At 50.3% G+C, this 13,345-nt stretch overlaps 1 protein-coding gene across 1 annotated transcript in view; it reads left to right on the top strand.

Annotated features, from left to right (window-relative positions):
* Positions 1-13,123, top strand: part of LOC112118385 (MAP kinase-activated protein kinase 2) — a 77,514-nt gene extending 64,391 nt beyond the window's left edge. Inside the window, exons 2-10 of the mRNA XM_024216669.2 lie at positions 383-522; positions 3,402-3,466; positions 3,860-3,939; positions 5,785-5,911; positions 6,883-6,958; positions 8,189-8,313; positions 9,881-9,966; positions 10,098-10,178; positions 11,460-13,123. Of these exons, the coding sequence (XP_024072437.2) occupies positions 383-522; positions 3,402-3,466; positions 3,860-3,939; positions 5,785-5,911; positions 6,883-6,958; positions 8,189-8,313; positions 9,881-9,966; positions 10,098-10,178; positions 11,460-11,603 (924 nt within the window). The 3' untranslated portion in view covers positions 11,604-13,123. The remainder of the gene's footprint in view (positions 1-382; positions 523-3,401; positions 3,467-3,859; positions 3,940-5,784; positions 5,912-6,882; positions 6,959-8,188; positions 8,314-9,880; positions 9,967-10,097; positions 10,179-11,459) is intronic.
* The last annotated feature ends 222 nt before the right edge of the window (positions 13,124-13,345 follow it).

Below are 13,345 nucleotides of genomic sequence, written 5' to 3'. Positions count from 1 at the left end.
TCTTGACACAACTGTACACCTCTAATAGCTGTTGCGTTGGCGAGAAACCAAATGGCTGGAATTGCATATATCCTCCACTAGATGGCGCTCCAGGCATTGTATAGGGCTAGACTTAACTCACCTGTTGTTTTCTCATACCGAATAATAATGGATGAGAGTGCATCAGTCTCTGTTACTTTTGTCCTTCATGCCCCTAGTTGTATCTTTCCCTGATCTATCTGCAGAGGTCTAATAGAGATCACATGAAATATCATGGTGTTATGGCAACATCTCAGACCTGTTGAATGCAGAACCTTTTGTTCAAGTGTCTTGGACAAAATTGTGATTCTGGAAATTTTGCTGCATGAGGGAGAAAAGACTGAATTTTCCTTCTTTCTTTTAGATGCTGCAGGACTGCCCCAAAGCCCGCAGGGAAGTCGAACTCCACTGGAGGGCATCTCAGTGTGCCCACATTGTAAAGATCATTGATGTCTATGAAAACCTGTACCAGGGGAGGAAATGCCTGCTTATAATCATGGAGTGGTAAGTGTTGTGTGAGAGAAGAAACGAGCCAAATCCCTCCTCCCACTTGACCGCTTCACTTCTCTCAGGGGAGGCCGTCGCTCTAGAGATCTGTGGAAAATGCCTGGGAAATCTTAGGATATCAAGGATCATCTAGAAAGAACTGGTGCCCAGGCTCCCAGTGCCTCATACCATGTGTGTTCTGAGCATGTGAATGATTGGCCGCCAACACTTCTAAGTATCGGTAGCTGAAGGCTGGGCCATGTGCCTTTTGGAAAGGCCATGTCCCATGGATTCACAGGATTTACCTCTGACCCTGCCATCACATTAATTCAACCATTTTGAAAGCAGCACGGTGTATTGGTCAGAGTACGTGGCTGAGGGCCAGGAACTCCTGGGCTCTGACACCCCGGGTGGTGCTATGCAAGTCATTTTACCTCTCTGTGCCTCAGTTTCCTCATCTGTAATATGTTTTTTTTTATATATATATACTTATTCACCTCTCGGCATGAAAATATTCCTTAACGTTCATAAAATGCTTTATGATCTTTGAACTGAAACAGAATTTGCTATAGAAATGCACAATATTTTTTATTATAGCCCTTGAGAATTGTTATGTATGAGGTGGGAAGGGGCTGTTTGATTTCTAACCTCAGTGTGTAGGGGGAGTTCTTGTAATGACTGAGGCGGCGATGGTAGGGGGGAAATGGCCTTCTATGATCAGGGAAAAACAAAGCCACTGAGAGATGTAGTAGTTCGGCATTCAAGAGCCAGATTTCCCAAGTGCTCAGCACCCAGAACTGGGGCCGGAGTGTGAGCTGCTGGTTGTGGAGTCATTTGGAAAACCTGTAGCTAGGTAAGCAGGCGTATGGCCCATGGATCCTTATTCTTGTTGTAACAGAACCCATCATATTCTCACATGCAAAGAGTTCTTCATAAACCAGACCTGCTTTTGCCATGAAAAAGGTGTTGGTAACTTTTGAAGTGCCAGCCGTGCTGTCATGTGTGGGGCTGAGCTGGTCTTTGGGCAGCAGTGGCTGTCAGACCAGGGGTACACCACCGGCAAAGAGCAGGGAAGAGAGTGACAGGCTGGTGTTCACAGCAACGTCTGAGCGAGTCTGGTGCTCTCAGAAGTTTGATACGAGGAGGGAGGAATGAAGGGGAAAGTATCGAAACCACATCCCAACCGCAGCTGTGATTTTTAATGCAGCTTCCTTGCCAAAACCTCTCCCGTGGCAGAGGCCAACAGGTTGTCAGGGGGCGGGGAGGGGGAGACGGAGGAGCAGTTCAGGGTTTGCAAAGGTTAGGCTGCTGATATGTTGCGCAAGAGCTTTCTGAGTTCTCTGTGTGGGAAGATGCTTCCGACACTCGTGCTGAGATCCTGGGTGTCCGCAGGCAGAGAAGGTTTGAGCAGCTCATCTGTACACGTGGGGAGACAGCGACGTCTGAATGAACAATAGGAAGCTGGTCACTGTGCTGTCAAATGCGCGTGTGAAACCAGTTGAAGCATTGCTTTAATAGCCACCTGCTATTTTAAAGCTAGCCTGAGCGTGATGGACTGGAATAGGCTTCGATACTGCCAGGATGGGCCCTGTATAAGATGGAAAGTAACCAGAGAGGAAACAGACACGGTTGCAGTGTCCCATACATCCCTGTGACTCAGGTCTGTTCGTGTCTCCGTTCAGATCCGGGGCGTTTGTAACTCAGTACTTGGCTGGGAAGCTCTTAGCATGGGCACAAATTCTCTCTCCTTTTCTGTACCCTCTATCACATAGCTCGGCTCCATGTTCGTTATTTGTATCGGGGATAGTGCCGAGAAGCCTGTTCGAGATTTGGGCCCCATTGTGTTAGTCGCTGTGTGGACACGTACCAAGAGACAGTCCCTACCCCAAAGAGCTAGACAAGACAAAGAGAGGAAACCTCGTTTCCTGTAGATGAGGAGCGTGGGCACAGAGAGGCTAAGTGGCTTGCTCAGGGTCACTCAAGGAGTCTGGTAGAGCTGGGAACTGAGTCCTCAGCCAGGGCTTTAGCCCCAAGACCTCTGTATCCATCTGGCTGTTGGAGGAATACGGAAGTTAGTTTTGTATTCAAATATTTTAGCTGCATCGTTCACTCTGCATAACTTGGGCTTCAAAAGCCAGAGCTCTTCAGGGAGACCAACGCCCCCGGGCTGAGGCCTGGGGTCTGTGAAATCAGTGGGAGCTGCCGGGGGCAGAGCTTCTTTGAGCACCAGGGTGCTGCTGTGTTTTGTCCCATTTGCCCTTGTGCTCAGTCAGTCTGCCGACTGCCGGCCACCCAGCTTGTCAGGTGACTGACTGGCATAGGAGCTTGTGCTGTGGTGTGACCTGAGCGCACAGGCTGGGTGGAACTCTGAGTTCAATGCCTCCTTGCTTGTGTGGTTGAATGTACCTCCGGTGGCTTTTGCTGAAAAGTAGGCCAGCGAGGCTGGGAACTTTCGGCGTTTCTAGAGCAATCTGTTCTCTTTATTGTAAAGGTGCCTCTGTACGGTTGCTCTCATGTGGCCAGGAAATCCGCAGGTGCTGGCCCATTGCCTGCCTGCAGCGGAGGGAGTCCTCTGCTATGCAGTCTCTCTTGGCTGCTTTCTGGAGAAGGGAGAGGGGCCTGGAAATGGAGGGGGTGCAAAAGGGGCAAACCTGGAGGCGGGGTATGGGAGGAAGGGAGGTTAATCTCCCTGAACTTGGAAACAAAGCCAGAAATGTTGCAAGATCTCTCACCCCTTGCAATGTGTATTGGGGCTTCTCCCCAAAGCTCGGGGCAGCGACTCCTGGCCGTGCTTGGCTTGGAATGATCAGTGAGGATTTTGAAGGCCTGCTGGAGAGGCCTGATGGGTGGGGGAGGTAGCGGCTAGACCTTTAACTCCACTTGTTTCTGTATTTCAGCTTGGATGGTGGGGAGCTCTTCAGTCGAATTCAAGATAGGGGAGACCAGGCCTTCACGGAACGGGGTACGGAGGCTTTTTTTTAACCCCTTGGCTGTTTTATGTTGGTTGAGTGAAAATGTCTTGCCTTAGAGCTGGTTGGAACTTCTGCAACCAGACGTTTGACTGCCTACTAAACAGTCTAGGGTCAAAGCCAGTGGCTGGTGCTCCCCCAAATCGCTCTTATTGGGAGTGATTGTAGCAGGTCTACTCTCTTCGCAGGCAGGTCCCATGTGAAGAACCCTGCTCGGAAAGGGAGACTTCAGGCCCAAGAGCTTCTTTGCTTTCTGACTCTCAGAGGGTTTCTCTGCGGTGCTCTCCAGCTCTTGCCTTCAGGGATGCACTTGTATCACCTTGGGGGTGGCTTTACTTTGAATTGCTGAGGTTTAAATACTTTTAAATTTTCTTTAACTCCTCTAGAGGCTTCAGAAATAATGAAGAGCATTGGAGAAGCCATCCAGTACTTGCACTCGATTAACATAGCACACCGGGATGTGAAGGTACTGCGCGCCTAGCGGATGCTAGAGAGTGTTTCCAAGGTCTTTGCCCCTAGCGGAGGGCCCACTGCTTGCACGACCCCCAGTGTCCTGGCCCACATAACATTGTACAATCCAGAGGAGTGCTGCAGCCACTCCCTAGATTGCATTTAAGAGGCCCACTGAGGTTAACCGGCCTCAAATAACTCGTGCTTTTTGAAAGGCAGGAGAATGCGGGATGGGGAGGAAGAGCAGTGCGGCTCATGGCTCCTGTTGGCTCCTTTCAAACAAGAGCTGACCACTGTGCTCTTGTACTTCTGCCTCCGTCACTGTGGGGACGTGACACTTCGGATCAGGAGCTGGACCCTTCCAACGTGGGGGTGTTTGGACCATAGGTTTTCGGTCTGGGCACCATCTCTCTGTACGTGTCTATGGGAATGGCCTCCGTGAAAGCAGAGGTCAGCTGGGGAAAAAGCCAACCCACTTCAGCTCCGGCTGGCCTTTGGGTTTCATTGCAGGCTACCTGCAGAGATCAATCAGAGCCCATAATGGAGACGGTGAGATGGTGGCTGGTTTGGCTTAGGGGGAAGTGGATAACTTGCTGAAATTGAAGTCTCCTCTACTCTGGTGTGTGGACCTGGCCCTTATCATTTCCCCTGCCCTATAGGGTGAAGTCCATTGAAACAATGAGGTCTTGTAAAAATGGCATTTCCTTTCTGTAAGAGCAGCAGAATTCTTAAAGGGTGAGGTTTGTATTGTTCTAGAATTCACTTGTAAGCAGGCAAGACTTCCTTGTTCATACGGTCTTGTATTTTCATATTGCATCTGTCATCCCAAAGAGCTTTGTATACTGGGGTGTGGTGCTGTTGAGAAACAAAAACCCTCCATCCACCTCTGAAATGCAGCCACCCCACAGCAGCTGTTCCGCAGCCGCACGACACCGCTGCCCCGGGCAGGAAGCGAAGAGGAGTCCCACGTCCAAATGAAACCACGGGGAATTTTGCAGAGGCAGAATATAGTTACTTTGATTGGCATTTTCCCAGGGAATTGGGGCTAAACATTCCCAGTTGGCAACAGATTTACAAGTTGCAAAGGTGCAGGCAGTTCCCTGAGAGATGCAGCTTCCTGGTTGAGGAGATTATGGTGTGGGAAGGGGCGGAGAGAGCGCTGTCAAGAGAAGCATGAAGACGGAAGATCTAAAATTGTGTTGGGGAAATCAGTGCAAGTTGTCTGAATAGTACTAAGCCCCTGGGGCAAGGGATGGGTTCAGGAAGGGCTTTGTGAGACTTGCCCTTCCCTATTGATTATACAACTTCACACTGCCAATGTCTGCACCCCTCCTGTTAGCTCTTCAGTGTCAATTGGTGTGGGAGACAATGCTCTCTGCAGAATATCCCAGGTCTCGCTCACTGGCTTATAACCCATCTCAGAAGTTGTAGATCCTTACCTGAATGTGTTGGGGTTTATAGAACTGGCCTGGAAGTCCCACTAACCATGCCATATCTTCACACTTCTGCTTCTGGACCTAGCTAGGATCTGGAAGGCTGAGGGGTGCGAGTGGGGAGAGAAGGGATGATTCTGGGATCTCTGATACGAGACCCACTTCAGCTGTTACAAATCAGGTCTTGCCCGGGTGGGGGGGGAGAAATCAGGCAGAAAATTGCCGAGAGTTGAGCTGCAATGGGGTGGATGGAATCCTCTCTGGCTAACTTCGAACCACATGGCTCCCGCTGGTATGTTCATGGTCAAATCTTCAGTGACTCGGACATGCTGGCACTGTTCTAATGCTGCCCCTGGCTATGCGAGAGGTAGGAGCCCGGAGGACTTGGCCAGCGCTTAGTTTGCTTTTTATTCATTGTGTTTTCACAGCCAGAAAACCTCTTGTACACCTCGAAAAGGCCCAACACTGTACTGAAACTCACCGATTTCGGCTTTGCTAAAGAAACCACCACACACAACTCCCTGGCCACACCGTGCTACACACCTTACTACGTGGGTAAGTCACTGGGGAAGCTGAGATGCCTCGCCCCCTTCCAGGGAATGGGGATTGCAGGCATCCAGAATCTTCCGGTATTGCTGCTGTTTTGTGCGGGGAAGGCCTGGAGCTGTGGATTCAGAGACTGTAAGGCCAGAAGGGGACCATCTAGTCTGGTCGCCTGTATATAACACAAGCCAGAGAACTGTACCCAGTAATTCCTGCATCAGGCCCATAACTTCCATTTGAACTATAGCTGTAATGGGGTGTAGGGTTGGGCCTGAGAAGCAGAACTCTGATCCAGACAGTCCCATTGCTTTGGGGTGTTTGGATCTGAAGTTTCGGTATGGGCTCCAGAGCTGGAAAGGCTGTGGGTTCCCAGCCCTGCTGCCGTGTTAAGATCCAAACTCCTCAGCTGGACAACCCAGGGGACTGGTTTGACGGCAGACATGCCCTGGAGATCTGTTCCTCTGTGGTCCCTGCTCAGGAGCTGATGGTGACAATTACAGCCAGGTGTATTGCAAATGCCATCCCAGGTCCCGTGCCAGGTGAGGTAAGCAGGGCAGGGGCATGTGTATCTCCTCTTTCTGCAATGCACCTCGCACACATCAGGGCATTGTATAAGCAATTCACAGTGTGGGCACGTGAGACTCTTCCTGGCACTTGCCCTACACAGCTCTGTGAATGCCCCTCTGGCCTGATGTGTAGCACCCCTTGCTAGTCTAGTCCTGGCTCCCCCCACACTGCGTGGCGAGGGAACCTATATAATTAGGTCCTTTCCAAGAGCAGGGCTTCTCTGGAGCAGTTCATCAACTGCGCTAAGCTGCGTCTACTGTCAAATGGCTCAGGATTGGGGTGATTGGTCCATCAAACTCATGGTCTCAGCCTGCATTAGAGCTCCTCTCTCCAGAGGCATCACTTCTGTGTTTGACCCCGTAGCCTCCTTGCACAATGTCTCTGACTGCCTTGTGAATTTTTCTTTCTTTCCCCAGCCCCGGAGGTGCTGGGCCCGGAGAAGTATGACAAGTCCTGTGACATGTGGTCCCTGGGCGTCATCATGTACATTTTGTAAGTGAGCGGTTTCCCCTGTACCATCCTGATGAGCATCGCTCATGCGTAACCCAGGGGAGCTGCAGCTTCCACCCTCTCAGTATCTGTCCCCAAGCAGGCTCGCAGGGCGCTCCCTGGGTGAAACATGCAATGTCCTTTCCCGGAGTCTGGCCAAGCAGCATGCCGGGAAGGCTGCACTAGGTGCATGTGTAAACATCTGACTTCCTTCTCCTCCTCCTCCACTGCAGAAAGACACCAGCCTGGGATGGTTCCCTGTGGACCCCGCCTTGCTGTTCAGTGCGTGCTGACTGACCCAGACCTACCCAGGACAAATGACTCTCTAGAGCAGTGAAATGACATGAATATTAGAGATGGGGGCAAATCTATTGGGTCACGTAGGGCATGTCTACACTGGAATAAAAGACCTGCGGCACGGCCGTGGCTGTCCGGGGACAGCTGGCATGGGGTACGGGGCTATCAATTGCTGTGTAGAAGTTTGGGCTCAGGCTGGAGCCGGGCTCTGGGACCCCTCGCCTCTCTTGGGGTCCCAGAGCTCAGACTTCAGCCCAAGCCCAAACGTCTACACAGCAATTTTAGAGCCCCGTAGCCCCAGTCCCACGAGCCTGAGTCAGCTGAGCTGTGCCAGCCGTGAGTGTTTAACTGCTGTGTAGTCGTACCTTTAGGGCCAGACTTTTAAAGGTATTTGGGCACCTAAAAACACAGAAGAGTCTAATGGCATTTTCAAAAGCACCTGGGCTCCTAATTCCTGTTCAGATTACTGGGAGTTAGGTGCCTAGGTGCTTTTGACAATCCCACTAGGTGCCTATCTGCATATTTAGGCACCTAAATACCTTTAAAAATCTGGCCCCTAGTCTCTCTAGACCAAGCCAGTGCAGGATTGTTCCCTGTCGTACAGTGTCTGTCTAGTGCTCAGCCCGGCTTATTTGCAAAGCAATGGGGTTCCCGCGCGCCCCTTGCAGAAGTATTCCAGAGACTAACAGATCTCCCTGCTGGGGAGTTTTTCTTGTTTTAGGCCTAAAATTTCCCCTTTCTTAGATTGATCTCATTACCCTCATAGAGGTAGGGATAACCCACTTCAGCTATCCAAGGGTGCTGTTGGGCAAGCTAGCCAGAACTGACCTCAGCTTATAATACAAGCAAGGAAACTTGATCTAGTAAGTTTCTAACGCAGTCTAAAGGATTTCCCCTCTGCAGATCACTTCATTACTTTCTCTCTCTTTGGCTTAGGCTGTGTGGGTATCCCCCTTTCTATTCGAACCACGGTCTGGCCATTTCTCCAGGCATGAAAAAACGGATCCGAATGGGCCAATATGAATTTCCCAACCCTGAGTGGTCAGAAGTGTCCGAAGAAGGTAAAAGCTGTGGCAGAGTGTCTGCTCCATGAACGTGTGTGTCCCCGCTACCCGAACATAATTGCAGAAGCCGTGCCTGGACCGCCTGCGGTGAAATCCCAAGGGACTGGGTGTTCCGATATTGGCAATGTGGTTTCCCTTTCCTGGGGCGTGTCAGGCGTGTAGCTATAATGCCCAATGGGAAAGCTCAGCCTGTGCGTGCCTGCAATCTCCAGTTGTAGAACAAGGCCTTGCCTAACATGGGGATTTGCCCTATTGCAGCCAGCAGAATAGCTGTACGGGTGCAGGCCCCTAGTGTAGACAGGTGAAGCTGTAACTTACGCTGCTGCCGTATATCCCATTTGAACAGTGGCTTTGCCTGTCTATACTAGGGCTTAGCACCTGTCACAGTTCAGGGCTGCTGCATTAATATTCCCCCTCTATGGTCCTCCAAGGGCACCCCCTCTCTGGTTCCTGGCTCCCCCGGCCATCACCTCTCTTGAGGGGACCCGCGTCTCTCTCCCTCCTGACTAGGGTATTTCCAGGCTGAATGGCTCCCTGCTTTCATCGTGTTACTTCCAGCAGAGACAGGCTGCCCAAGCACAGCTGTCTTGGGTTGTAGCCCACGAAAGCTTATGCTCTAATAAATTTGTTAGTCTCTAAGGTGCCACAAGTACTCCTGTTCTTTCTCCAGAGATGGTTAACAGTGTGGCTGCCCACAGCTGGAGACACCACACAGCTCTTTTTATGCAAGTGTCTTTTATTCTTAAGGTAAAAATGTTCCCGGGAAAACATGTTAAAAACAATACCCCCCCCCCCCCCCCCCACTTACTATTAATTCTTAAGGTAAAAATGTCCCCGGGAAAACACGTTAAAAACAATACCCTAACCCCCCTCCCCCACCCCACCACACACACACACACTTACTATTAAGCTTAGCGGAGTTCACCCCAATCCAAATAGGGGTTCTGGCAGGAGCAGTCCTTCAGCACCCCAACCAAGTGGTTTCCTTGTGGCTTCAAGTTCACCACAGCGTAGAACAAGCACACAGTCTGATGGGCCCAGTCCTTCCTACTCTTCACTAAGGATTGGGGCCCTCTGTGGACCAGGGGGCCTGTCTGTTTGCTGGATCAGGAGGAAGGCCCTGAGCTTGGTTAAAACGAAGTTATTTATCCAAAAATCCTTTCTTTGTTTCTTGGTCCCTTGAGAATCCAGTCAGGACTAGTATAGGTGCACCTCTCCAGGGGGGTGGCTTCAAGGGGCTGATAAGGAGAGTAGTTACTTTAGCATCCCTCTCCTCCTAGAGAAGGTACATACAATTCTACAATAACATTCACATGATTCCCTGTTTAATAACAGTGGACTCCAAAGGTATTAACCCTTATTTAATAAGGTTTGTCCAGGATATTACAAGATACTATCAGTCTGTCACAGCACCCATGGCTTCAACTGGTGCAAATCCCTGGTGTAGACCAGGCCAAAGAGACCAGCAGAGGTTCTGGTGGTTGCTAGGGCATAGCGTACCCTTGGGGAGAATATATATCCTAAGTGCTGCTTTTTATTAACACCTCCCTATCTCCCTCTCCAGTTAAACAGTTGATCCGGAACCTGCTGAAGACGGATCCGACCCAGCGCATGACGATAACGGAGTTCATGAACCACTCCTGGATCATGGTAAGTGCGTGGCTTTCTAGAGGTGAGACACAGAGCCCCAGAAATGGGGCAGCTGCTGGAACTGAGAAGCGGGACGACAGGGACTTTTATTGGAGGCTCATCCTTTGTCTCTCTTACCCTCCCCTCTAAAGCAATCGATGCAGGTGCCCCAGACGCCGCTGCACACTAGTCGAGTCTTGAAAGAAGAGAAAGACTTGTGGGAGGACGTCAAGGTAAAAACTCTGAATCGCTTCTGTCCCTGACCCACCTCTGTTCCAGGAGGCACAGCTGGTACAGCCTGCTCTCCAAGTGCCTCATCTCAGTGGACATAAACATCATGCTTGGCGAGGCTGCGGGGAGCCTTTGGGAACTGGAGCCAGGTCACTGGCCCCTGCCAGCTGTACCCTGCGCCCACCTGGAGTAGCTTGCAGGATCAGGGCCTTGATTTGCTGTACTAAATTTAGTGCTAATAAAGCTTCCGTACACAGAACCTGCATGGGAGAGAAGAGAGTATTGGGAGGGACGAGCTGCTTTTCACAGCCTGTTTCTATTTGAGTCCTGGAAATAGGAAATTAGTGAAATCAAAGGGCTGGAATAATTTTGTATCCACACGCTAAAAAAAGAAAAAGTGTAAACTCGTGATTAGTGGCCATGCAAAGCCTTTTCTCCTCTCTTTCCCGCCAGCAGCCTTGGTGTGGTGTTGGCCTGGCTGTGCTAGTAATGACTGTATTGTTACTGTAGTGTGTTTTTTGGCTGGGTTTCCAACCTGACCTGGAGGTATGAGTGGATGATTGTCTTTGTGGCCTCTTCAATCCTCTGCACATCTGCTGAGGCTGCTAATAAAGGTGTTTCTGTCTGTGATGTGAGCATGAAGAACGGCATGGAGGCGACCAGCTAATTTCACTTGCTGTGGACCACTAGACCGCTGTTGGATAGTAACAGGGATCAGGTTGGGGAACGGCTGGCGCGGTGTTGTGTTGGAAAGGGCTACTTGTCCACTAGCAACCGAGCCACAGACCACCAAGTATGAATGTTTAGTGGTGTGTGAAATCATTTCGTCCAAGGAACAAGACCTAGATTATAGGGTGAACAAGAGCCAATGGCTGGATGTTAGAAGCTAGAGAAATTAAAGCGGGAAACAAACCACAGATTTGTAACCGTGATGGTAATGAACCACTGGAACAGCTTCCCAAGAGACGTGGTGAATTCTCCATCGCTAGACTTAAAATCAAACTTGGGATGCCTTTCTAAAATGATGTGTGTGTTCAATGACATATGAATAGAACCATTGGGTGAAAGTCTCTGACCTGTGATATACGGGAAGTCATATGATCACAGTGGTCTTGTCTGGCTTTAGGATTTATGAATGTCTTGGGTAGGGATACACGTGTGTATGGGCATGGACAATGGACAAGGGCCCACACATGGGCATGGGCCCAAGCCCAGGGGTTCTAGCACCAATGTCAGATGCCCCCATTGCTAACCAGGCCCTGTATTTTACTTGGTGTTTCTAGGAGGAGATGACGAGTGCCTTGGCCACCATGAGAGTAGATTACGAACAAATTAAGATAAAGAAAATCGAAGACTCCTCCAACCCTTTGCTCATGAAGAGACGAAAGAAAGCGAACCCCTCTGAGCCGACAGCACTCCCCCACTGAGGGCCCCCTCTGAGCCCTGCCTGGCCGTCGAGAAAGCAATAGTATATATATATTTTTTAAGAAAAGGACAAAGACGGACTTCATCAAACATGTGGAACTCCGACATTTATACCAGACGTGTTGTTTTTTAGCTACCCACCCATGTTTCTGGCCTTTTTGGCGCAGGTGAGGAGATGGCCCCTGTGAGATACACACATCTTTATTTTTGGCCTGAGAGTTGAACAGCTCCGGTAATTTGTATTTTTTTTTTTTTTTTGGTTTAAATATTTTTTTCCTTCTTCCTTACAAAGACATGGAAATTCCTGTGGCGACCTTTTTAGGGTATATAATATATAAATATTTTTTAAAACTACTGTAATGCTGAAACCCAGACAGTATGTTTCCCGTGCGAAGCGCTGGTCTAGAGACGAAGGCTTCTGGGCTGTTTTGCCTAGTGCTGATGGATTAACCCCTCAGGTGAGCCTCTGGTAAACACAGGCTGAAGCAAAGAGGCTCAGGGATAAGAACATACTGTGTGGCTTCTAGTCCCTTCCACGCTCCTTTTCTTAATTTCTCTTCAGGGGCTGGTGGTTTGGGGGGGTCTTGGGAGAGCCTGTGGATTTGGAGCTCCTTTTCAGGCCTGGAAAATTTCTTTTTAAAGGCGTCGTGGCACAAATCCTCACTAAACAGGAAGCCTTGACTCTAACGGTGCATGCACAGGGTTATTTTCAATTACCATTGTGTGTGTCTGGGTTGTGTGTGTGTGTGTATACGTCTGGGGGGAGTGTAGTTTGTATGTGAGTCCATGCACGCACTGGGGTGTTCTTTCTGGATGAATATGTGGGGTCTGTAACATGCCTGGAATTCAATTCTGATCTCAGGGGACTTTCTGGGGGAGGGATGACGATGCCGCTAACAAATTCACTACAGCCACCCCAGCCTTCGTGGGATTAGACCAGAAGCACCTAAAGCAGATGCCCCGTTGTCCAGTTTTCATTACTGTCCCATGCTGTGAGCGCCGAGCCCTTTGCAGGGTCCTGCCCTGTCTTTCTCTGGGCTCCCGTGCCCTTGGCTTGCTGTGCTGAGCACGGCAGTCCAGAACTACCACTTAGCATCAAGTTGCACCTCTTCTAAACCTGCAGCGGAGGTGAAAGCAGACAAGGACAAGCCCCCCTGCAAGTCCCCCTCTCCTCAGGGGGCCCCAGCACTTACCATTGAGCCTGTGGGAGGCCAAGCCATTTCACTCACCCCAACTAACCTATTACTGCCCCACTCTGATGTGGGAAACACACTTACCCCGCATCGGGGAAGCAGGAGTCAAATGGGGCACTTCCTCCCCACCCCCTTTCTGAGCCATCTGGCTGGTGACTGCTGTGGATTTCAGTTCCTGCAGTGCTGCGGCATTTCCTTAAGCTCTTCGGCTGTTACTTACCCCCTGTGGCAAGAATTCACTATGGGAAGAAGCCGATCAAGGTCCCACCAGGAAAACCAGCTGACTCAGGCATGGATGGGAGAAATTGGGAATGTATCTAAAAGATCAGTCGGGCTTCTGTCTTGTTCAAAGCTTCAGCTGGGGCTTGAGCACTGAGCCCTTCCCTTCCTTCTCCTCTCCCTGGCACCCCGGGCTCACAGCGAGCTCCCCTCTGAATCCCATCCCTATTTGTCCACATGCTACCAAAGGGGAAGGCAGTCCCTGACTTCATCTGCGCCCCCACCACCTCTCCGCTCCTGGTGGTGTTTGCAACCAGTCTCTACTCCTGGGA

The sequence above is a fragment of the Terrapene carolina genome, unplaced genomic scaffold (assembly GCF_002925995.2).
Source record: "Terrapene carolina triunguis isolate 2854851 unplaced genomic scaffold, T_m_triunguis-2.0 Scaffold199, whole genome shotgun sequence".
NCBI classification, from domain to species: Eukaryota; Metazoa; Chordata; order Testudines; family Emydidae; genus Terrapene; species Terrapene triunguis.
The sequence above is the reverse complement of the archived record's forward strand: the minus strand, read 5'-3'. Positions and strand labels throughout refer to the sequence as shown.